Genomic DNA, 25650 nt, shown 5'->3' with positions numbered 1-25650 from the left:
TCAAGCCAAGAACCCCAACTTGGCAGCAACAAGAGGAAATTGATCAGATCCAATGACTTGGGTGTGTAAATGATGGTTTAGAACTTCAGCCTGTGCCCACAGAGGTGTGCAGTAATACATAACAGTAAAGAGAGTGTTGCCTGAAGAGCAGACAGAGCAGTGGGACCAGTAGTTGAGGTGAGATACAGCCTGAAACTCCCTGCCCGCCCCAGGAGGGCTTTCAGCCTCTTGCTAAGCATGCAGGGCTGTCCTGGGCTATTTACAGAGGTGACTTATGGAAGCTAGTGTAAGGTACACTGTGTGTCTGTAAGAAGACACTGCTGCTCTGACAGGCAGGGGACTGCTGTGGTGTATACACTGGCTGACAGTGGGGCCCAGGTGCATCCACAGTGGACTGGTTGGAGTGGACCCATCCGATAAGAATTTTCAAAACATGGTTTCTTTCTTCCACTTGATGAGCAGCACCACTGAATCAATGCAAGCATAAGTGCCTCAAAGTGGCTCAAGGGTACCAAAGCAATCACATTTGATGTATGAAAGACATCTGCAGCCCCGGTGTGACTTGCAGACCAACTGCGCTTTAACTGTTAGAGCCTCTGGTAAAATGATGGCAAAAACAAGATGCACATATGATGCCCCATACTCATAGCAAACCAACGGGCAAAGACGCAGCATAACATCATTTGCAAATATTCTATTGAGTCTTTCTGGATCTATGTTGCATGTTTTATGTCCTACTTTGGCCACAATAGCTTGATGAATAGGAGTCATTCATTTGCTGTGTGGTACTTTTACAGCAAAATCTCTGGGCCACAGCAAGTGGAAAAGAAATCAGTCATTTAGAAATAAAGTTGAAGAAAAGTTATAATATTGCAAGAATACAGTCTTAACGTGTTAAAGTTGTAGTATTGGTTAATGGTTGACCTATTTTGAATGGATAGCACTAAGTGGTACAAAGGTACGCCCAAAGAAATCTAGTGTCAGATTGTTCATGGCTATTCCAAAAGGCCACGATCAAAGTCCGGGTGCAAAGGCCTACAACCCCTCTGGGCAGTCCTTCCTCAAAGGAAGCTAAAGACTTCCACAAACTTGCATATCTAAAAGGAATTGTGTGAAGAATTTGGAAAGCAAGAGAGAGAGGGAGAGAGAGAATTTCATTTCCGGTACAGGTCTCTCATTGCTACACACCCGGTAAATCACAACATGAGCAAGCAGCACTGTCCACTCTGCAGGATTTTTGGTAGTTGCAATTTTTGTCAGACAAGGCAGTGTACAAGGTATCAGTTTTCAGCAATTAAAGGAACACCTCTTTAAAAAACCCCGCTGCTTGAAGCTGCAGTCTTTACACACTGAAAAAACAGAACTGCCAAGGGGGGAGCCAGGAGAGGTTCCTGTTCCGCCTGTCTCCTCATTCTCTAGCCTGCCTCCTCCCTCAGTCATGGTCAATCTCATCATACTTGAAGTCCAAGAATCCCACCTCACCCCAGAGTTCCCCCATGATCTGTTTACCTTCCTCATCACCTGTCAACAATCACAAACCGCACGTATCTGAAATGCTAAGTGCAAATGCCTCGACTGCATCCAGGAATCCCAACCTGGAGCCAAAACTCTCCATGTGAAACCTTCCTACCACGACCCGTTCCCTACATCAGCCACAGATCCATCCACTGTCATGCTTTGGCGGGGACCCACCTCCAAAGCCAGCTCCTCTATCTGAAACTGCTTCATGGCATGACGGTTCCCTTCCACATGTTTGTGGTAGTAGATCACCATCATGTCGTACTTCTTCATGACGGACTTGAAGTTCTTGGCGGTGAGGTCATGGACGCGGTCTTTGCCATCGTACTCAGGGATCTCCAAGCCTGTCTCCCCCCAGGACAGGGTCCCCAGAGATAGGAAGACCCCCAAAAACACCCAGCCCCACTTCATGGCTATCGTCACCTGGTGGTCTTGAAAAGTACTTCTTCTCAGAGCCTTAACTTTTAATGTGGGGTTGTAGGAGAAAAAAAACTCACTATTGAAGTTTAACAATGTCCCTAACGGAAGTTGGTGTGAAGCAGGGAGAGTTAGGAACAAAGTCTGCCTCCTATCCCCACCGGCTAGAGAAGAGCAGGTCTGACAGTGACGACCTCCCTTTAAAAACGAGACGCACGTGGTTTTGCTGACGCCACCAGACGCAGAAAAGGGGAGGGACCCTTTATGGGGGACGCAAGTAGGCAGGACACTGATCCCACTGGTGCAAGAGCCGTGCAGAAGCTGGAGGGGCTGCCAAAATAGTAGAACAGACAGTGAGAGGGGGCGGGAGGGTAGGGGGTTGGGCTCTGAGCAGTGGTCAGAAAAATAGCAAATGGGTGGTAACATGGAAGCCAAGCTTAGGTCATACAGCCACCTGTTTGAAGTCGTGGCTACGAAAAGGGACAGCAAATAGTGTTGGGTGTTCGGAGAGCGACAGATACCAGCTCAGTGTCTTGAAGACTGAAGGAATGGATGGATGTACGATGAGAGCTTACGGAAAGAAGAGCTCCAAGATGCCATTCCCATATTAAGTTTTGCAGAGGAGTCGGGCTCTTGCTAAAAATAAGGCCTCTGTGGACGGAGCTGTGGACAAGATGGCGTCCATGCAGAGGGTTGGAGAGTGGATGTGTTCTGTAGGCACAGATGGGCGGAGGGTAGAAATATCCAACTAGAATCACATACTTGCTTGTGAACCGAAAGTCATAAGCATAGTATGTCTTGTCATAATCATGGTGAACGATGATATAGCACTTTGAAAAACCCTTCTTCCAGCTTGAGAGGGACAGGATGTACAGAGAGAGAGAGGGGGCGAAATGTCATGCACCAACCATTGATTAAAGTTTCTTAATAAAGAAATTGCTGACAAGTTTAAAGGTCAAAGGTCACATGTTGGGTTTACAGGAAACAAACAGAAGCATGGGGGCCCACTCTTTAAAACATTGCTGCTTGAAATTTCAAACAAAGAAGAGCTGATCGACGGTCGTGTAGGTGTCATTCTGATGGTTTCTAGAAAGAATGCAGTCTATGCTAACTTGCCGATTTCTTAATTCTTTTAAATGTTGCTAAGATTTTATCATTTTTGTTTTACACTTATGAATAAAAGCCTTAAATTACAAAGAAGAGTGGCTCAAATGCTGTCAAAATTTGCTTGTAGTCTATGTCCCTCTTTAAAGGTACAGCAGAAATGGGAATATTAACAATAGCAAGCTATCAGATTCAAGATTTAAATGTTTTAGCCTGTCTTTAGAGTCTTTTATTTTGCACTGTCAAGCTGGCTGAGAAACACTATTTCGTTTCACAGAGTATGAAAATACGAAATGACAATAAAGTGAATCTTGAATCTTGAATCTTGAAGATTGAAATGCACCCCTCCTGTCGATGAAGTGACAGTGCCTTTGGAAAGCAAGAAGCTCCTGCGATGCATGAAAAGTAAGATCCTCCATTTGTCAAATTTCTATCATCCAAACGTTTAATTGATATGTTCAAAAAAATACAAAACTGAGGACCTAAAAATGCAAAAATAAAACTAAGGGGCAAAGGTCATCCAAGAACGTAGTTGTCCAGATAACTAAATCCAAAAAGGTCAGACTGAAAACACAAGGGATCCACAGGGAGCACAGGAACACTGGAGGCAGGTGAAAGCACAGGTATGACGCAACGACCTGACACAGAAGGGAAGAGACTAAACACACATATGGTAATCAGACACAGGTGAAACTTATGAAGGTAATTAAAGTGGATGGAAATATGCAAGGGCAGGAAGTAAATCTAAACAAATGGACAAATGGATGCCATCATTTCCGGTGATGGTTTCCTGTGAGTGAGTATTTTTTTGGAAGACCTGATCTGACGTGAAGGAAAAGAGGTGGAAACATGGAATGTGAGAGAACGAGAGCTGTGAGCAGACGGACTCAGAGACAGTTTGGGGGATCATGTCAGCTATTCTTTTACAAATAGAAAGGGGAGAGGGTGGCTATTAATAACAGTTAAGTAATATGATCATGATTCTCACCCAGCCAGCATGGTGGGTCGGCCTGTGTGTGTGCCTGTGTGGATGCCAGTGAGGGCGTGGGGGAGCTGGGCATTATACAGATGGCATCATGGTGGTGTGAGCTTTCAAACATAGAAATATCTGTCTATGTTATTCAACAGGAAGTTGATGAACTGAGAGATGATGTCGATATTTTTGATCAACCTTTAATAATTTTGAGGATGTGTAATGATTGTTTGATCTGAAGTTCCATAAGGTGATGAATTTATCTTGAAAAAGCATGTTATCTTGTGGGCACAGGTAAAGAAAATGAATCCACAACCATCGTTTTGTGGAAAATGTACTTTGTACAACAGTTAAACAACAATTTAATTGTGTGTTGTAATTATTATCTTTGAAATAATCTTGTGCGCACATAATAGTAACCACAAGACAATGATCTTGACGACTCAAGATAATAATAGTTATTTAATAAATTATAAAATTATTTACTTGTTTCAAGATAAATGTCTCATGCGCACAAGATAGCTCTTGTGATCATGATCTTGTTCACACAAGGTGATATTGTCTGTGCACAAGATTACTTTCATGGGCTCAAAAAACTATAGTTGCCCCTCAAAATACCTTGTGACTACAACTAACTATCCTGCGTAAACAAGATCCTGCATGTAAAACATGATATTAACTTTTTTCCCAAAGATAACTCTTGTGCCTGCAAGATTATAGCTTATTTTTACATGATAATTATCTAATTCACACACAGAGATCTCTTGTGCGCACAAGATAACTCTTGTGATTATGATCTTGTTCACACAGGGTGATATTGTCTGTGCACAAGATAACTTTCATGTGGGCACAGAACTATAGTATCTTGTCCCTCCCAAAAGTTACTCTGTGAGTACAACTAACTATCCTGTGTGAACAAGATCCTGCAAGTACAATATAATATTAACTTGTTCCTCTAACTCTTGTGCAAGATTATAGCTCATCTTTACATGATAATGATCTAATTCAAACAAGGGGATATCTTGTGCGCACAAAATTGCTTTCATATGTGCACAAAACTATAGTAACTTATCCCCCCCCAAAAAATGACCCTGTGAGTACAACTTACTATCCTGCTTGAACAAGATCCTGCATGTACAATATAATATTAACTTGTTCCCCAAAGACAAGATTATAGCTCATCTTTACAGGGTGATATCTTGTGTGCACAAGATAACTTTTATATGTGCACAAAACTATAGTAACTTATCCCCCCAAAAATTACCCTGTTGGTACAACTAATTATCCTGCGTAAACAAGATCCTTCATGTAAAATCTTATATTAACTTGTTTCCCAAAGATAACTTTTGTGCCTACAAGATTATAGCTTATCTTTACATGATAATGATCTAGTTCGCGCAAGGTGATATCTTGAGCGCACAAGATAACTTTCATGTGGGCACAGAACTATTGTAACTTATCCCCCCCCAAAAAATGACCCTGTGAGTACAACTAACTATCCTGCCTGAACAAGATCCTGCAAGTACAATATAATATTAACTTGTTCCCCTAACTCTTGTGCCTGCAAGATTATAGCTCATCTTTACATGATAATGATCTAATTCACACAAGGGGATATCTTGTGCGCACAAGATCACTTTCATGTGGGCACACAAAACTAAAGTTACTTGTCCCTCCCAAAAATTACCCTGTGGATACAACCAATTATCCTGCGTGCACAAGATCCTGCATTTGCAATATAATATTAACTTGTTCCCCAAAGACAAGATTATAGCTCATCTTTACAGGGTGATATCTTGTGTGCACAAGATAAAAACCTATCTTTACACCATGATGATCTTATTCACACAGGATGATATCTTGAGCACTAAAGATTTCAGCCTGTGGGAACAATATTATGATAACCTTTTCCTACAAGATAATTATCTATGAGTGAAGGTTATTATCTTGCGTGAACAAGATACATATGTCCTACTTACAGGTCTCCATTAAAGAGCTGTGTTTTTATTTAGACGCAGAAACAAGCTGGTAAAGAGGAAAAACATAGGATAAGGTTATTCTAACAACCTGAAAAGCAAAATAATGGGAAACTAATGATAACATTTACTTTTGAAGGCTTCAAGAACAACTAACGGCAGGTCACAAATAATACCAAATATTGTTCCATTAAATTTTAAGCTTCTTTAAGACTGAAAAATAAATCTCTTCCCTCTTTCAGGTGTCAGAAAGTGCAAGAACAGCCCGGTGACAGGCTTACTTTATATGCCTTGGGCATCAAATACGTGTCAAATATTTTGAAGTCTTAGGAAGGAATGACTCCCGTAGTGATGGCAGGCAGCAGCAGGGTCTGACATTTTTAAAGACTTTTTGTAGAAGTGCTGACAGACAGACAGCAGGGCCTTCAGACAAAGATTCAAATATCCCTTTTCTGTTCCCAGCCTTTGACATCATGGGAAACAATGTTCACTTGAGACCCCTTAAATAAACGTATGATCTCAATCAACACTTGGTACCCCCTCCCTCCTTTAGCACAGACAGTCTGTGTGTGTGTGTGTGTGTGTGTGTGTGTGTGTGTGTGTGTGTGTGTGTGTGTGTGGTTGGTTGGTTGTGAGTTAAGTGGCTGAGTGGACCCCCCCCCCTCCCTAAATGTTGAACCTCTGAGGTGAACAGCACCCTCGTCTGGTGGTTGCACTTAAAAGATGAGCTTGTTATTATTAGGTGTTTTTCTTCACCCCTCCGTGTCACCATGCTTTCAAATCAAATCAAGTGAGATGAGCAACAACAACAAGCATCTGCAGTTTGTGCTGAGTCATCAGTGTGTGTGTGTGTGTTTGCTATTACTATGGTGACTGGACGACTGATCAAAACAGCTTGAGAAAGAAAATAATGGAGAATATGTCTCATGCAGAGGATGAAAATGTGAAACTAAAGCATATTAGTCATTTCATTTATTCCACCAAATGCGAAATAATTGGTGGTTCTGTTTTTAAAAAATTTAATTTTGCATCAGATATTTCTTTAAAAAAATGAGATTTTCTGTCAGATATGAATCAGAATCAGGTTTACATCCTACAGCTTTACACACACAGGATTTGTCTTGGAGTTTCTGGCGCAAAAACAAAGAACACAGAAATGGAATACAAAGTAGAGAGCAGGAGAACAGCTGTCAACGGACTTCAATAGAGAAATACAAAAATATTTGTGAAAAGTCAAACAAAATATCTACAATAGATATAAGCTTTTTTCAGGTTTTTCCGCGTCAGGTCTGTTGTCATTTGTTTTTTTTCACAATATTCACTTTTTTAATGTTTATTCACGTCAGAAGCAAAATTTTCCTTTTTTTCTTGTTTTGTCAAATCAGGTCCCTGGGCATCGCTCTTTTCACAATTTTCACTTTTTCATGAATTTTTGGGACAGGTGTGCAGTCATTGCTTTTTTCACAATTTTCACTTTACCCAGGTTTTTTTTTTACATCAGAGGCAAAATTTTCAATTTTCTCAGGATTTTTCGGGTCAGGTCCACGGTTATCGGTCTTTCCACAATTACCAATTTTACATGATTTTTTAGGTTAGGGTTGCAGTCTTCGCTTTCTGTGCAATTTTCACTTTTTTCATGTTTTTCTTAGTTTTCGCTTCAGAAGCAAATTTTCTAAATTTTCAGGTTTTTTTGCATCAGGTCCATGGCCATCTCGTTTGTTCCCGTTTTTCCAAGTAATTTCATTGATCTTTTCACAATTTTCACTTTTTTAAAAATGTTTTGCCCCAGGGTTGCGGCAATCTTTTTTAAAAAAATTTTCACTTCTTCATATTTTTTCCTTTTTTTTTTTTTTATCAGAAGCAATTTGAAAAAAAAAAGTGTTTTCAGGTCAGCAGCCATCTTTTTCTTCACAATTTTCACTTTGTCATGAATCTTTACATTAGGTAATCGGTCTACGCTCTTTTTACAATTTTCCGTTATTTCATGTTTTTTGGGTCATGTCCACGGTCATCACTCTTTTCACAATTTTCACTTTTTTCATGTTTTCTTTGCATCAGCAGTAAAATTTTCACTGTTTTCAAAGACGTTAAAGAGCTGGACAGTTGTGCTGGAAAGTGCAAAATAATGGTGCAAATATCGTACAGTATAAAAAGCAGAGTTCAGTGTAAACAATGAACAGTCCTTCGTTTCTGCCCAGAGAAAAGGTCTGCAGGACTGAAATAACTAGAGAAGAGGTTAACAGTGATATCACAGTCCTTATGGCTTCCTCCCTTTACAGTAATGACTGAATTGATTCTTCATCGGGGATCAGCGACCTGCGGCACGACTCCACAAGGTGATGAAAGGCCTCCACATTATACGTCACCTCCTTCGCCACGCCAGAGGGCGAGAATGTGACACGTCTGAGCTGGGGCGCTAATGAGATCTTAGGGCTTTATCACACAGAGACAGAATCAGGGAGAGTAAAACAGGAGTGGAGGGGGATGAGTGCAAGGTGTAAGGGGAAAAGAGAAAATGAGGTGTGAGAGCGAGGGATCGAGATGAGAGAGTAATGAAAAGGAAGAGGAAATGAAGGAACGGAGCGGAGAGGAATTAAACTGTAAGAGGAAAACGGGCCTGTGTCGGTCATAACCAGGCGGTTATTAATGTGTGTAATAAGTGGAGGGTGTAATGAAGCTCAGGGAAGATAATGAGGAAGAGCTTTAGGGCTGACGGGGAACGCATGAATGAAACACTTACACACTAAAAACCTCAAAGGTGCATTTAATGTTTCATACATGCTCCACTTTTAAAGGTGTCTGTAATCTGAAAAACATGGCGTGTGTACTATTTGTATTAATTTGTGATTTACAGAGCAAAGAGTAAGTGCATCACAATTAAAGGAGCGCCATGTGGGGAAAATACTGAGTATTCACTGTATGTAGAACGGACAACGCCACTTCATTTCAGCCCATTGTGGGCTTTAAAGCCAGAAGGCGGCCTCCACAGGTGCTGACATATTCCTCTAGTGCAACTAAGTTACCGACCTGACTGGTAGCGTCACAGGACTGACGTCACACCAACAACGCTAACCACAACATGCATTCCACTTACCGATAAGACATCGAAGATCCCTCAGGTGGGTCCAGTCCACAGCTGAACAGATCATGTGTTGATTTGAAGGAGATGCTCTTGGCCACGTTTTCTCTTCCTGTTCCTCCTCTTCTCTGCCAATCAGAACGCAGCAGGAGCCTCATTTGTCAACAGAGCTGTCAATCATGATGCCACACCCACTCTTTTCTAAATTATAATATAGTAACAAATCAAAACTGAACCTGTCATGAAAATGAGCACTTGGACGTTAATCTACCTATAATGACAGAAGGGGGTTTGACAAATTTGGGATTGGTTTTAGATTGTGATTTAAATTGTAATGCTCATTTTAACAGAGTTGGAGTTATTTCTTTTAAGCTTTGGACTGCTTTAATAATTAAAATATAATTATCTCAATAACAATAATAATTGTATTTATAGAGAACTTTTCAAAAACCAGGTTACTACCATTATACCTTGTATAACTATTGTTTTAAAATTATTGTTTTTCATTCTGTTTTATTTTGTTATTTTAATTTTCTGTTATTTATCTGATTTTATTTTATTTTTTTTACTGTAATTATTTTTATTTTATTTTTCATCCTCTTTCATTTTATTTTATTTTTCTGTTATTTATTTCATTGAGTTTTATTTTATTTTATTGGAATTATTTTAATTTTAATTCTATCTTATTTTATGTCATTTTAATTGTCTGGTATTTATTTTATTTATTTTATTTATTTTATTTATTTTATTTATTTTATTTATTTTATTTATTTTATTTATTTTATTGTAATTATCTTATTTTATTATTCATCCTTGTTAATCTTATTTTATGTTATTTTAATTTTCTTTAATCATCTGATTTTATTGTAATTATTTTGTTTTTCATCATATTTTATTTAATGTTATTTTAATTTTCTGGTATTTATCTGATTTTACTTTATTTATTTATTGTAATTATTTTAATTTATTTTTCATTTTATCTTATTTTATGTCGTTTGAATTTCTTGGTTTTTATCTGCTTTTATTTTATTGATTTAATTAGATTTTCAAGTATTTAATTTTACTTTCCTCTATCTTGCTTTATTCTTGTATCATTCTACCTATTGCTGTTATTTTCTGTCTCTTTGGGCTGCATGCTTGACTCTATGAAAGGTGCTGTATAAATAAAGATGAGTTGAGTTTGAGAAAAATATATTCAACGTATATTCTAACTTGACAGTTTGGCCTCTTCTCCCTCTGTAAGATCAGGGAGGTAGGGGTTTAGATCAGGATGTAAACACTGTACATCATCTACAGTATTATAGTGCACTTGTGGTTGCTGCTTGGTATTCATGCTGGCCCATGTATCCTGCAGGCAATCATAACAAAGCAGTATGAGTGCAGCTACCACATCGACCTGTTACAGTTACTTTATATCCTCCCTGAATCACATCAAGCTTCTCTGAGGGGTAATATGTTTAATAAGAGATTTGTTTGACCGATAGTTCATCAGATCTGAGTAATCCACCACATCAGACCCAAGTCACAACCCCGCACACGCATTGCCACCACCCACCAGGACCAGTCTGGCCCTGGTGCATGTCCCTCTCTGTCCCACACCCACGGTCCGTATGCTGGGGTAAATGTTGCTAAGTGTCTCCACATGAAACCAACACTTTGTCCTGGTCTTACACGAACATGCACAAAACCTGAATATAAAAACAAAACCATGACATGTTAAAGCTCACTCCAGATGGATGAGACAAATACTGAAACATTCAAACTCTCATAAAGAAACAGTCAAAAATACACACATATAAGCTCTGCTGGTGAAGTAGTGGGTTGGCACTCAGCGTGAAATGCAGACAAGCCTCTCAGTACTGGTGTCCAAGCAACCAGTGAGGGCAGAAAAGAGTGTTTTCTTTCTCACACACAGCCGCACACACAAATACAGAGTGAACAGCAAGGACAGTGACACACAGCAAATCTTTGAAGTGCAATTACAAGCAGTAAAAGACCCTGACATTGGTAGAAAATTTGGAGAAGGCCATGAGCAGAGGGTGAAATTCAACCAAATGTTTTACAGTTTAGAAGTCCCGTTCTTTCAGGTGAGACACTTTGAATGGCTTCACCTGTCTTCCAGGAAAACGCTCGGCTGTGGATAAAAAAGACAGCGCAGTTTGACTTCATGAAAGATTCAATACTGCACTGTGGTGTCAAGACAGACCTGAGGCTCAGTTCTTCCTCTGTGAAGCTCAAAAGTTGAAGATACAATGAAAGATAGCATGCTGCCGGGGAAACAGTAGCATGATTTTATAAGTGACTTGATATGTAGATGTTTTTATCAGAATGGGGAAGAGGGTTGCCACCTTGGATTTGTTGTTCAGATTGACCAAATGTACATCAAATTCGGACATAGGACACTGGTAAGCTCTGCTACTGCAATCTTGTCTTCTTCTGGTGAACCTTTTTTGCAATGGCTGCCTGTTTTTGTTTGTTTGATAACACAGCTTGATACTTTTTTGTTTTTGCATGGATTTCCAATGCGTTTGTCCCTTCATATATGGCCGTACCCATTCAAACTCTGACAGTGTCGCCCAGTCAGGATTGTAACTAGTGTATTGTTTTTTTCATGTTGGTGGCTTGCATGTAGTTGCTCTATCTCCTTCCTTGTCAGTCGTCTCTCCTGCCATTTCAAATGGAGACGCCAAAACTTGGTGAAAAGAAGACCTCAGCGCGGACTACATCGGTAAATTCAGCTTGCTGTCTCTCTTAGGTCAAGTTTCCCTCCCTGCTTGAGCCACTTTGAGCACTAGGGCACGCTCGTGTGACATACATATAGACAGGACAATTTTAGATAGCCACATAAGCAATGGGGACCATTCTACACTGCAGAATGAAGGAAATTGAATTAGGTATTTGTATTTTCCTCAAAAAACGGGACAAATTGTGTCCTGGGAGAGATTTTTACACAGCCAGGGACAGCTGGTGGAAAAAGAGAACAATTCTGGGTAAAATGGGACAGGTGGCAACACTAATGGGGCGCGAGTATGTCAGCGCTAACAACTTTGCCAAGCTAACTTTTTAACACTATCCATCCATGAATGCAGTATTTCCCTCCTGGAAGAAAGACTAAGCAGCTTCAAACTCTTCTACTTTCTATCCTTACACATCCATGACGTCATGGCTAACTATGAGCATACTGGCTAGTTCACTCAAAAGGACCTGCAGCATCCTAGCCGATAGCCTATGTGAGCTAATGAGTGATAGAACATGATTAACACCAATGTTAGCGTTTAAAATAAAGATTGTGTTATCATAAACGTTATTGTGATGAAAATTTGGTCAAGAGTTTTAAAAACAAGAACTTTTTGTATTTTGTAGATATCAGTTGGATGATTGGACGGCCGATTGGCACATTTCACCAAACAGGCTACTTTAAGCCACTATATGGTCTAACTGCTACCATATTTATTTTTATTACATGAGTCTGGTTCTGCCTGAGGTTTCTGCCTGTTAAAAGGAAGTTTTTCCTCACCACTGTAACTAAGTAAATACTGCGATGTGCAATGCTCATGATGGATTAAGGTGGGGTCAGACTGAGTCTCACCCTGTCTTGAAGTTGGGTCTCTGTTCATAATTTGACATGAGTGGTCTAGACCTCCTATGTTTGTAAAAGCGTCTTGAGATAACGTTTGTTGTGATTTGGCGCTATACAAATAAAGATTGATTGATTGATTGATTGATATTTCATAGCTAGCTCACATTAGTTTACTTGCTAATATTCAAAAACTCACATTAGCTTGGTAGCTTAGTGGCTAAGTATCTCGTGGATACATTTTCAATATAATACAGAGCTAGCTTAGTAGTTTCACTTTCACCTGAGTAGATTTCAAGTAAGATATCTGGCTTTCTAGTACTTTATACACCACTGCTTTTTGGCTAACACAGCCGTGGATAAACTGCCACTATAAAAAGTTAGGCAGATTAGTTGAAGTATGCGCAAGTAGACTTCAGTTATTGTTTATCATTAAGAAAACACTTTTAGTTATAACAAAAAAACACTGACTTTAAGACATTTTTCTCAAATTTCGGCCCACTCATAAAGCTAAGGGTACAAAGTTAGTAACATTGGACAATCAGTTCACTTTCAACCAGCACATCAGTGACATTCAAAAAAGGAGCCATCAAAGACTGTAAGTCATCCGTGAACTCAAAGGACTCTGTCTTCTCCTCAAAGCATGATCCAATCCATCCTCCTGTACTGTTCCACTTGCTTCTTCAACATGTTATCTGTTAAAAACAAGGCCAAACTCACACGCATTACCACCACAGCTTCTAAAATAATCAGTCTCCCCACACCAAACCTCACAGACTTAAACAACAGGGCCATCAGACGCATCGCAACCTCAATAGAACAGGACATCACACATCCACTTAACACCCACCTCATCCCACTCACCTAAGATCACAGGTACAGAGCACTGAGGTGCAGAAGGGCTCGCCTTGGCAAGAGCCTGATCCCTGCTGTTATAGGGACCCTAAACAACAGGCCTCGCTGAATAACACCACTTTCTCTCTTTGAGTGTTAATGCCTCTATAGATAGTTAGTTAGAGTTGAGCAATGCATGTTTTCCGTGAATGTCTTTGTCTATGTCTGTGGAAACGCAGAGGGTGCTGTGGAAAATAATTTCTGCAAGGGGACAATAAATTCTAAAGTTTAAAATTGTGGAACAAAGTAGAAGCTTAAAAAAAGAGATTTCCTGAGCAAACTGTGATGTTACAAATGTTTCATGCACCAAACCCGTGAGATAAACCTTAATATGATATGGTTGGAATCCCATTAATTTCACTTCTAAAAAAAGCTGCCTGATCAACTTTTGTTTTCTTTCCTTCCTTGTGTTGTTGTGTTTCAATTCCTGAAAATAAAAATATATGTGCATAAACAGAAACATTGGCATCTATGCAGAGATACAGAGCTGCAAGCTATGTTTACTTTTGCCTAGTATTTTTGTGTTGACAGTAGTTACAATGCCGGGGAGCCGTCTCTGTGCTGCCAACATTTCCAACTGCTACAGGCTGCAAACTTGCTTTTCTACCGCTTCATTTTTCTCACTGGAGAGAATCCCCCTGTCACGTATCACCGAGATTGGCCCACAGGGGGAAAGCATTTGCATCCGACATGAATATTTGGCAAGTTGGTGAATACATTTTGAATGCAGTGAAATGCAAAGAATACTAGGCCTCATCAGGAAAACTTTAGGGTCTTAACTGCTCATTTAATGAACATTTGAAGGGCATCTGTGCTAAAAGCTGAGGTTAATTCCCAACACTAGTGCTATGCTAATGCCAGAGCTGCCTGTCAAGAAATGTCAATATGAACAGACTCTTTGTCAGTAGGCTGATGACTAGAGGACGGGATGTTGCCTAGTAACCAAAAAACCTGACAGACTGACTGATCAAGCTTGAGACCGAACATTTGGTGTGTGTAGGATGAGTGTATGCGCTCCAATAAGTGTGCTTGGTCTAGTGTGTGTATGTGTGTCAACTGTGTGAATCTGCTACAAGCTCGATGTGGTCAGAGATAGAGAAGGGAAATGCAAATGTGTAAGGAAGGGTTAACAAGTGAGGTCAGTTTATTATCAGGCTGCCATCAAATCAAGAGACTGACGCAGATGGTCAGTGTCTCTTTCACCTTGGTTTAGATAGGTTTGAGTCTCCAGTGACATTATTCTTGAGGACGATAGCAAGAAGGACATAGGTTGGCGTCATCCCACCAACGTGCAGATGTGTTTTAGTGAGTAACCTCTCTGTTTATTTCAGTTTCACAAAGGCACTCTCTACAGTGTCCCTGAAGGGCGAAACACAAACGTCATTTCACAAAAAAAAAAAACATTTCACAAGACACAGCAAAATTTCAGAATAGGGAAAGGGTAGGGACATCACTTATTATGTCTGATTGGAAAGAACCCAACAGCTCAACTTCATTTCCTCTTTACTACTACTCAGCATGGTCCCTGCAAGAATTTTAAACTGAATTTGGTACCACCTTATGCCACCTTGTACGTTAGGTGATTTTCATGGACTTTTAAGTTTTTGTCCTGCTCCTCCTTGCCTCATCCTTCTTCTGTCACTTCAACACTCCCTGCCTCAACCCTCTAATATCCCTACACTGGACTTGAACCCAGAACCATCAGACTGTACAGCAGCAGCCCTATCCGCCACACTACAGAGCTGCTTGCTAGTGCTTTTTTTATTTTTATTTAAATCTTTTCATTCCAAAATTTTGTTGCAGTAGTTTAAAAGCACAGCTCAACCACATTGTGAGGAAACTGTTTTATTTTCATCTCACAGCGGAAGCCCTGAGTTGGATTTGAACCCACAACCATCAGACTGAAAGGCAGCAGCCCTTTCCATCACACCACAGGCCCACTTGGATGAACTTATTTTTGGATGGATATTGTACTTCAAAAGCACAGATCTTACTACAGTGCAAGCGCTTTAATTTAGTCTCCGATGGACAGTCCATGTCAGGGATTTGAACCCAGGATCCTTGCGTGGACAGGGAGGGGTCATATCCACAACACCACAGAGCTGCCTGGCAGTGGTTGCTTTTTGCTGTCTTTTCTTTACCCCAATTTCTTCTAGTTGTTTAAAGCTCAACCACATTGTGAGGAAACTTTTTCATATTAATTTCACATTGGAAGCCTTTAGTGGGATTTGAACCCAGAACCACCCAACTGAAAGGGCAGCAGGCCTGTCCTGAACACCACAGGGCTGCTTGTATGAACTTACTTTTCCAGGTCTTTTCATTCCACCATTTGGATATGGTACTTCAAAAGCACAGATCCTACAACAGTGTGAGGAAAGTGCTTTAATTCTGTCTCCAATGGACAGCTCATGATGTCAGGGATTTGAACACAGGATCCTTGCATGGAAAGGCAGCTGTCATATCCACAACACAACAGAGCTGCCTGGCATTTCTTGCCTCTTTAGGACTTTTCAATACACCAATTTGTGGTAGTTGCTTAAAAACACAGCTCAACAACATTGTGAGGAAACTCTTTCATGTTAATCTCACATTGGAAGCCCTTGGTGGGAATTGAACCCAGAACCATCCAATTGAAAGGTAGCAGGCCTATCCTCAATACCACAGGGCTGCTTGGATGAGCTTACATTTGTTGATCTTATCAATCCACTATTTGGATAGTGTATTTCAAAAGCACAGTACGAGTATTGTAAGTATTCACTTGTTCAAGTATGTACTGAATCAATATTGTACTTGTTTAAGTATGTACCAGTATTGGCCTGCCCCCTTTCAATCTACCAAGCTTTGCTTTTAAAACATGGATTTTCTTTTCAATTTAATGAGGGTAAAACACGTTGTCTCCATACGGAAGCACTTAATTGAAAGAAGTGAAAGAGTCATAATTTTTACGGTGGTAAAAAGGGATTAAGATTATGTAACACCACTTTACCTCACTCTTGAGTTTGGGTTTCTATCACCAGAACAAAGGATCAGTAGGTGGACATTTTTGAGACTTGTACTTTGCATCAAAGTGGATCTGCAAGTGTAACTTGTTTTTGGAGATTTTTTTATTCTCTCAATATTTGGATATATTTTTGGTTTGTTTCTCTTGCAAAGCCCACTCTTCCTCCTACGGCAACAGCAATCTTTCTCATTGCCTTCCTTCTATAAGCCCCTCTTTAATCAAGCACACCCTGCTGCATTAACAAACAGTCCGGCGCCTCTTTCATGAAAAGATGTCTTTTGTCATCCACAACATTTCACCCGTTGTCCACACACTGCCACAAAAGGCAGCAGCCATTCTATGTCCTGATTAACAACCTGTAATCAATAGCTCTGCAGGTTTCTGAGAACACCTAATGCGACAACCCTTTTAGACCGTAATTGCAAATTGTAATAGTGCCCCGGGTAACAAGCCTTGTGATAATGTGTTAATTAAGAAACCACTGGTAAGAGAGGCCAGTTATCACCATATGGACGCCTAATACAACAAAATCATTCAATCTGACTACCAGTTTCTTTCTCCTGTCTGAATCAGCTGCAAAACCCAGAACAATCCTTATTTAGTGCTACAACGTGCCACGTAGTAAATCAGCATGAGCCCTAAAATAATATGAATGAGTCCTTCTTGGCATGGTACAAAAATAAAAGTCCTTTAGTTCAATCAGTCTTCAATCATCACGGCACCAGACGACGTCACAGGGATGTAATTAACCGACCACGCTGAGGAGTCACGACAGTCTGACACATTTAGATGAAGCCGGAGTATTTAAAGAGAGGGCAAACAAAGCTCTGAATGACTCAGGTCACCCTGCGGAGGATTGGAACGTGACTCGTGACTATCATTTTAAAAAACGTGTTTTCATCTGAAAACTTGCTCGTCTTGTCAAGCTTCATCTGACATAATGTATGTGACATAGACAGAGTATTAGAGCCTCTTCTTTCTTTTTGTACTGTACCTTTAAAATGCATCCTTGGGTACTCAATCAAGTTATTTGTTTGAATTAAGGAAATAAACACGAGGTATTCTGGTGTTCAAATAAAAGCGAATCCAAGCACAGACAACTTATTTTGAAAAGTTCATCTGGAATGAAACAAACGTTACGTAGCTCAACACGCTTTCTCAGGTTGGACAGTGAATGTTTGTATGTTTGGGCAGAGTGGGAAACAGGGAGAACATTTCAAATGATACATATCATTCTTCATTTCTAAAACCTCTAACACGGGCTGAAGATATGGCAATGGCTGCTCAGGTGGAGAATTATAGCCATCATTACCACCTCTAATGGCCCTTTTCCACTACACAGTTCCAGCCCGACTCGAATCGGCTCTACTCGGTTTGGGCACCTTTTCCACCAGCCCGAGTTCCGACTCACGGTGGGAGGGGTCGTCATAACACAGCTGCACGAAGCATTGTTCACGTCATTTTGAACACAACAATCACAAACAATGGAGGACATGGAGGCAATGGTTTGCTTGCTGCTCGGTCTGTGGCTTTTTTGTCGCAGGCCTAGCGAGAGAGGAAAGCAAAAGAGAACTGTTTGAGTACTTTTAAATGGCGGTTAGATTCCTGTGTTGGGCGTCGCGCACATGACTCTTCGGTGACGACATTCTCTGACCAATCAGTGGCTGGCAGTCCGTCAGCTCGCTTGGAACCAGAGCAGAGCAGGTACGAAAAACTGGTATCTGACACGAGGTACCACGCCCGTGGAAATGCAACACAAACCGAGTAGAGTCGAGTCGAGTAGAGTAGGGCTAAGACGGGCCGGTGGAAAAGGGCCATAAATGAACTGCCCGATCTGAGTGATCTGTGTTTGCCCCACGTTCAACCCAAGGGAGCCGGATGCTCCCCTGGTGGTGAAGCTTTCAGCTGTGTGTCTGCCCCCTGGTGGCTGGCTGCAGTATAGGTAAAAAAATCTGCTCCCCATCATGGGGGAGCAGTCAAACTTTAAAAAATAAATACACATCGTACGAATGTTTCTCACTTCCGTATGCTGTGGTGATATGTAGTTAGTATTTGAGTGTTTCGTGTTCAAGGCCTCTTTTTCCTGAAAAGTTTCTTTTTCATTAGTTATTAGAGGTTAAAAAACGGGGTTTTACTTCCAGGTTTCCTTTGATTCACAGCCGCCGTAGAGGGAAACTTCAAAAGACACACAGCGTCTTGTGAAGTTACGCTGTAGGGCGGAGCTTGTTCCAGTGGCTTCACAGGCTCTGGTTGCACAATGGCGGCGCCCAGGAGAGGGATTTTTTGGCTTCAGAACCGTACAATGGGAAGAGGCGGAGCAACGCTGTCCATTTCTATTTACAGTCTATGGTTCAACCGTGGAGACGCACGATACACAAGTACGGCTTAACCGCTGAGACAAACAGAACTACACAAACACAGTTTACTGTCTTAGGGATCAGATTTCAGAAAAGAGAAGGAAATTCATGAGCTGATGTCAAAGCTAAAATAGTGAGTAACTAGAGCATTGATAGAAATGTAGTGGAGTGAAAAGTAATAAGTTTCCCCAAAAAATAATACTCAAGTAAAGTACAGATACTCAAAAAATGTACTTAAGTACTGTACTCAAGTACATTTACTTTGTTACTGTCCAACACTGCTGTCGTCGAAGACCTGCACTGCTTACTTGTTGAGTATAATGTCATCGTGACATGACTGATGGGCTACTTCACAAAAACACGAAAAGGACAAAGCTGTAATAAACTCTAATTATTCTTTAATTAGAGGGCAAAGCACCATGTACATGAAGAGCCCTGAGCTCAACACGTCCCCACCTGTTGACTGAAAATACTGAGGGTAATTACAATAATTTGAAAGGGCATAATAACTGTCATTTTTCATATTGTTTCTTGAGGCAATCACAGTGCTCTTACTTTTAATGTTTAATCCCAGACGCCAGAAAAGCAGCAGCACAGAGCATTACATGGCGTAAAGGTTTTACTAGAGAGGGTGAGGGTTGAGTCTCTGTTATCGAGCGGCTGCTTTTGTGCCGTTCGTCATTACCGCTCTCAACTATCAGTCTGTGCTTATAATGGGGTTTGATGCCCTGAGCTGCCCGCCTGCTTTTAGTGCAGTCTGTGATTAAAGCTTGTCCTTTAATTCCTGCTGCAGAGTCAGTGCTGGTGCGTGTGTGGAGGAGTAAGGAGAGGGTGGGTATAAGGGAAGGAAGGAAGGAAAGATGCTGAATAAGGGCTAGATGAGAATACAGGTGTAGACCATTAAAGTGGGAGAGTGTACAGGCAGGGGGGATCTTTACAGACGGGCAGACTGGCAGTGAGGGATGGTTGCAGGAAAATGAGACGGCAGGATGATAAATGAACAAAGACACCCACTGGGAGGAGAGAAGCAGAGAAAAGATGCAGCTTTATACAGTCAGACAAAAGCAGTGTCAAACTGATGCTGCTTAAAATCTTTGAAGAGCCTAACGTGTTTAGGATGCACCATATGGTTTTCTCTAACATGCTTTCTATAATAACCTGCTCCTGAAGGCCGATGCTTATTAAATGACCAATAACTTCATTTTTAAAAGTCATTTTGGTTTCATTTTGCTTTCATTGAAAGGTTAACTGAGGAGAGACGGGAAGTGTGGGGTAGTAGTAAGCGGGGTAAGACCAAGCAGCAGCCTCCAGCCATGGGAAATTAAGCTGATGTTGAAGTGCTAAAAACTGCAGTTTCTCGAGCGTCCACTTGAGGCTGGCTTCGGAAGTACTGGAAACCACATACACACCCATTCAAAAATCTTTACAGCAGAAATAAACATGTTTACAGCCAGGTAGAAAAAACAAGTTTAGTCTGGATCGGCACACACTGTACGGGGTGAATTATTTCATAACACAGTAGTTTAGAAGTTATTAAGATCACGAGTTTTGCATAATTAGAGGCACAGCTGACTTGACTGACAGGCGGGAACACTGTAGCTGTTAGCGAAGATGCTAAAGGCCCGCCTCAACTCCACGTCCTTGAGTCATACTAGATCAACCGAAGTTAGGTTGAGTCGGCATTTCCAATATGGCAACAGTGGATGATAGGCTCAAAGACTTTTAAAGTATTTTATGTATGGTTTAACAATTTTATTACTTTAAAGTTCTTGATTTATATCAATTTTGGCGCCCCATTGTGGACAATGTGATACCTCTTATCTCTTGTTCTGTACGTGTAAAAGCAGTGTTTTCAACAAAAACCTCACCCTGCTGTCTTTTAACAGCCAGATGTATCGCACAATGTGATTATTTGCCATGAAAACAGCTGAAAAATGATGTTTCTAAAGCCAAATGTCAATCATGTGGTCTGACACCTACCCCCTCTGAGTGGTTTAAGGCATTAAAAATGACAACAGAGAAGGTATCAGTGTTGTTGTTTATGGTTTTGTTTGCTTCTAAAGGTCATAAAGAGGCATCAGTGTTGGTTTCAGTCTGTTTCTCAGCTGGTGAAAAACTCCTCATAGTGCCATTAATGTTTAATATTTATTTTAATGTTGTTTAATATTTTTTTAATTTGAACTATCTGTTTTTTAATATTTATCTAATCAATTGTATTGATATTTTTTGCCATTATTTTATGTTTAACTCTTATCCTTACCCTTTTTTATTAATTCATTAATTAATTTATATATTTGTTTATTTATCTATTTTGAATATTTATACCATTAGTGTTAATTTAATGCTTTAACTTAATTTAATTACACATATTTTATTGTTTTTGGTGTTCATTAGTCTCTTTTTTAAAATCCATTTTTGTTCTTAATATGTCGCCATTATGTTATTTCTGCTTCTTTCTTGTTTTCAATCGCTGTAAAGCACTTTGAATTGCATTTGATTTGTATGAAAGGTGCAACATGAATAAAGCTTAATTGATTGAAAACTTTGCTTCAGAAACAAATGGTCGACATCATGGAGACTACATCCATGTATCATACAGTCTATGGGTAAGGCATGCAACAAATGGCCATGGCTGGGAGTCGAACCATTGACTGCTGCAGCAAGGACTATAGCCTTAAGTCGGCTATGGGGTTCAAGCTTAAACAGCTAGGCCAACGGCGCCCAAACATAGACTGTAAAAAATATGGACGTAGTATCCGTGACGTCACCCATCTGTTCCTGAGAGCTGTTTTGAAGCAAATCGACGGCGGCAACCATATTGGTAATGCGGAACTCAAATAGGCAGAGTGTGACGTAGTGTGAGTCTCTTAGCCAATGGCTGTGTGTTCCCGACCGGGAGTCACGTCAGTCATGTCCTTATTTGGGCAAAACTCATAATCTTAATATCTTCTTAACCATCATGTTAGAAAAAAATTCACCCCCAGTACAGTGTGTGCCATTAGAGAGATTAGCGTTGTAGGGCCAAGACGTTTTTTGAACCAGGCTGTAAACATGTTTATTAATGCTGCAAAGATCGTCTTTTTCCCATTCATATCTCTGTGGTTTCCGGTGTTTCTGCAGCCAGCCTCAAGCGGATTTTCGATGTATTGCAGTTTTTATCACTTCCACATTGGCTTCATCGTTTGAGACCGGAGTTTGCCGCTTGCGCCCAAATTACAAATAAGTAATTTTCTGTTAAAAAAATGTTTCTTAAAAATGTAGTTTTCTAGGTCTGTTAAGACTAACGCTCAGCAGCAGTGCTAGCAAGCTGTAACTGGGCGGACCAACTAATAATGCTACATAAACACAAACTAAATTTCCAGGAAGTGTGACAGAAAGTGTACAACGAAGGAGCAAGAATAAACTACCTCGATTTGTAACCCTCCAAAGCATCCATAGATTTATAAAATACTTCGACTGTGTGAAAATGATCGTGGGACAAGGTGTAGTTGGATCTATTAGACAGGTTATTCCATAGAAACAGCATACAACTTCTGCTAGCTAGCAGCTGCCTGTCAATCTTTGATCAATGGCCATTTATGTTTCATAGAAACAAAAAATCACAGGGCGCCGTTAGCCTAGTGGTTCAAGCGTGCGCCCCATGTACAGAGGCTATATTCCTTTTTGAAACAGTCGTAGGTTCGACTCCTGACCTCAACCATTTGCTGCATGTCTTCCCCCACTCTCTCCTCCCTGCATGTCCTGTCTCTAATCAGCTGTCCTGTCGAATAAAGTCAAACATGCCCCCCCCCCCAGAAGACGAACAGACGGAAACACTGACAAATAGAGCATCTGATTTAACATGCTCGGGCTGAAGTCCTGACAAAATTCATAATTAATAGTGATAGATCGTCATCTTGATGGACTGTTCCGATGGTTGCTTTAGTCTAAAAGTGAAAGGTACACATGATAGCAGGTCCTTAATAATCCAGCATGTGCCCAAAGTACCTGTTTCACCCTGTTCTGCAACATCATGACTAAATGAAGTGTTTCACAGAGACAAATAAAAGATGAGTATATTTACCTCAGAGCTCATTATTGTTCAACATGTCTACCTGGGACACGTCAGAAGCAGCAGACAGTCTTTGTAACTTCTCAAACACTCGTCTGAGGTCAGAAGGTGAAGCAATAATAAGAAGACATTCAGCTGAAATGTGAATGAAGCTTTTAATCAACAGAAAACGGACAGAAGAGAGGAAGAGAAAGTAAGAGCAGCAGAAGAAGAGATTGAAATGAAAAGAGAGCAGTGACTCTGCGTTTTCTTTGTTTCTTTCCACTGACTCATCCCTTTCAATAAGCACATTCACACACTGACACAACGGCCCCTCTCTAACTCTCTCCCTCTCTCCGTTTATCTTCTTTTCTGTCCTTCCTCCAGCCTTTTGTCTTAGTTTATTCTTTTTTATCTTTCTGCCTCTCTTCTGTTACTCCTTCCTTCCTTTCTTTCTCTCTCTCCAGCTGGATCATGAGAACTTCCTCTCTCTGTGTTTTTCCCCACCTCAATAAACGAGCCGGTCTTGTGATGGGAAACAAAAACTTCCCTCTTTTCGTCTACTCCAGGGAAAACACACACCAAATACACACAGCTACACATTCACACACACATGCACACGCACACTCACACACATGCTCACGAAATGTATGTACATTCAGACTTATGCATACTGCTATGTATGTACCTTACTTACAGTATTCTCAGTGAAGATATTTTTAGATAATAAAAGAATGGTTCATTAAAGAATAAGTGTGTGTGTGTGTGTGTGTGTGTGTGTGTGTGTGTGTGTGTGTGTGTGTGTGTGTGTGTGTGCGCGCGCGCTTGTGCGTGTGTGTGTGTGCATGTTACAGAAAAAGAGAGAGGAAGAGAGGGGGGGCAAGAGAAATGGAAAAAGAATAACACTGAGTAAGACAAAAAGAAAAACAGTCAAAAAGAAAGGAAGAAAGAAAGAAAGAAAAAACAGAGAGAAAGTAAGACAAGAAATACAGAAAATATATTGAAAGAAAGAAAATGAAAAAAAGAAAAAACAGAAGGAAAGAAAGAAAGAAAGAAAGAAAGAAAGAAACAAAGAAACAAAGAAACAAAGAAAGAAAGAAAGAAAGAAAGAAAGAAAAGAAAAAAAACGAAAGAAAGTAAGACAGAAAGAAAGAATGAAAGAAGGGAGAAAGTAAGAAAACAATACAAAAAGGAAGAAAAATTAAAGAAAGAAACAAGAAAAAAACAGAAAGTAAGAAAGAAAGAAAGAAAGAAAGAAAGAAAGAAAAAAATATGGCAAGAAAGAAAGAAAGAACGAAAAAAACAGAAAGACAGAAAAAAATACGGAAAAAAAGCAAGAAAGAAAAAGAAAGAAAAAACAGAAAGAGAGAAAGTAAGAAAAAATACACAATGAAAAAAAAAAGAAAGGAAGAAAAAACAGAAAGAAAGAAAACACAGAAAGAAACAAGAAAAAACAGAAAGAAAGACAGAAAGAAAGAAAGAAAGAAAGAAAGAAAGAAAGAAAGAAAGAAAAAAATATGGCAAGAAAGAAAGAAAGAACGAAAAAAACAGAAAGACAGAAAAAAATACGGAAAAAAAGCAAGAAAGAAAAAGAAAGAAAAAACAGAAAGAGAGAAAGTAAGAAAAAATACACAATGAAAAAAAAAAGAAAGGAAGAAAAAACAGAAAGAAAGAAAACACAGAAAGAAACAAGAAAAAACAGAAAGAAAGACAGAAAGAAAGAAAGAAAGAAAGAAAGAAAGAAAGAAAGAAAGAAAGAAAGAAAGAAAGAAAGAAAAAGACGTAGCAGAGAGGAGAATGACAGAGAGGGAAATAGTTGAGATAAAAAATGTATCCTGTTTCTGTTTTAAACAGCAGAGGGCGCTGTCTGTGTTTGTCTTCTATGTTACACCTCATCCTCCTCTTCTAAGTACTCTATGGCTGTTTCCGAAATCGCCTACTATACTAGCAGTACGTACTGATTTGTCCAAAATTCAGTATGTAGTAAGTATTATGTGAACAAGAGCAAAATCTGCAGTAAGCCAAAACTCCCCGGACGTCTACTGATTCGGGAAAATATCTCAGCATGCATCGGACCGGTCTGCCTCGCGTACTGTTTCCCACAATGCACAGCGCTGGTTCTGCTTTTTCTTTTTCCTTATTTTTTGACGGGGGGGAAATCTGTTTTGGGGTGCTGTGAAAGTTATCAAATTACATATAAACCACTTCCTAACTTTTTAAATCATAAATGGATGCTAAATAAGCAGTTTATTTATCGGCTTCGCCGTTGTTTACTTCCGCTTTCCGAAACCGGAAATCCAGCGATGTCTGGCTCAGCATGCTGCATGACAGATCGAACAGAACAGTCATACTACATACTAAATTCAAACGCTGTATGTAGTAGGCAATACCTACTGCCTACTACATTAGTAAGTAGTATGTAGCAGGCCATTTCGGAAACAGCCTACAGCTCGGAAGTTGACTCTACAGCTGAGTAGAGGCGTATAAGACTTCCAGTCTGCTTCAGTTTAGTTTACACCGTAATGCCGTCCATCACAGAGGGCTCAGGTGTTAAAGTAAGAACACAAATGTGCAGTTAGAGATTTCTTCTTTGGTCTTTTATAATCTGTGAGATTCTTCTAGAAGCACTAATGGATTAATGCTTCACACTGTGCACTGTGAAGTGCCGACTTCCACTTTACAGCTTCTATAGTCTCCCCCCCCCCCCTCCATGTGAGAGCTTTC

General features: G+C 40.1%; 1 protein-coding gene across 1 annotated transcript in view; it reads right to left on the bottom strand.

Moving 5' to 3' along the window:
• The window catches only part of casq1b (calsequestrin 1b), a 38899-nt gene extending 36970 nt beyond the window's left edge, over positions 1-1929 (bottom strand). Inside the window, exon 1 of the mRNA XM_034676739.1 lies at positions 1693-1929. Coding sequence (XP_034532630.1) covers positions 1693-1929 — 237 coding nt within the window. The remainder of the gene's footprint in view (positions 1-1692) is intronic.
• Positions 1930-25650: the final 23721 nt, after the last annotated feature.

The sequence above is a fragment of the Notolabrus celidotus genome, chromosome 23, assembly GCF_009762535.1.
Source record: "Notolabrus celidotus isolate fNotCel1 chromosome 23, fNotCel1.pri, whole genome shotgun sequence".
NCBI lineage: Eukaryota > Metazoa > Chordata > Actinopteri > Labriformes > Labridae > Notolabrus > Notolabrus celidotus.
The sequence above is the reverse complement of the archived record's forward strand: the minus strand, read 5'-3'. Positions and strand labels throughout refer to the sequence as shown.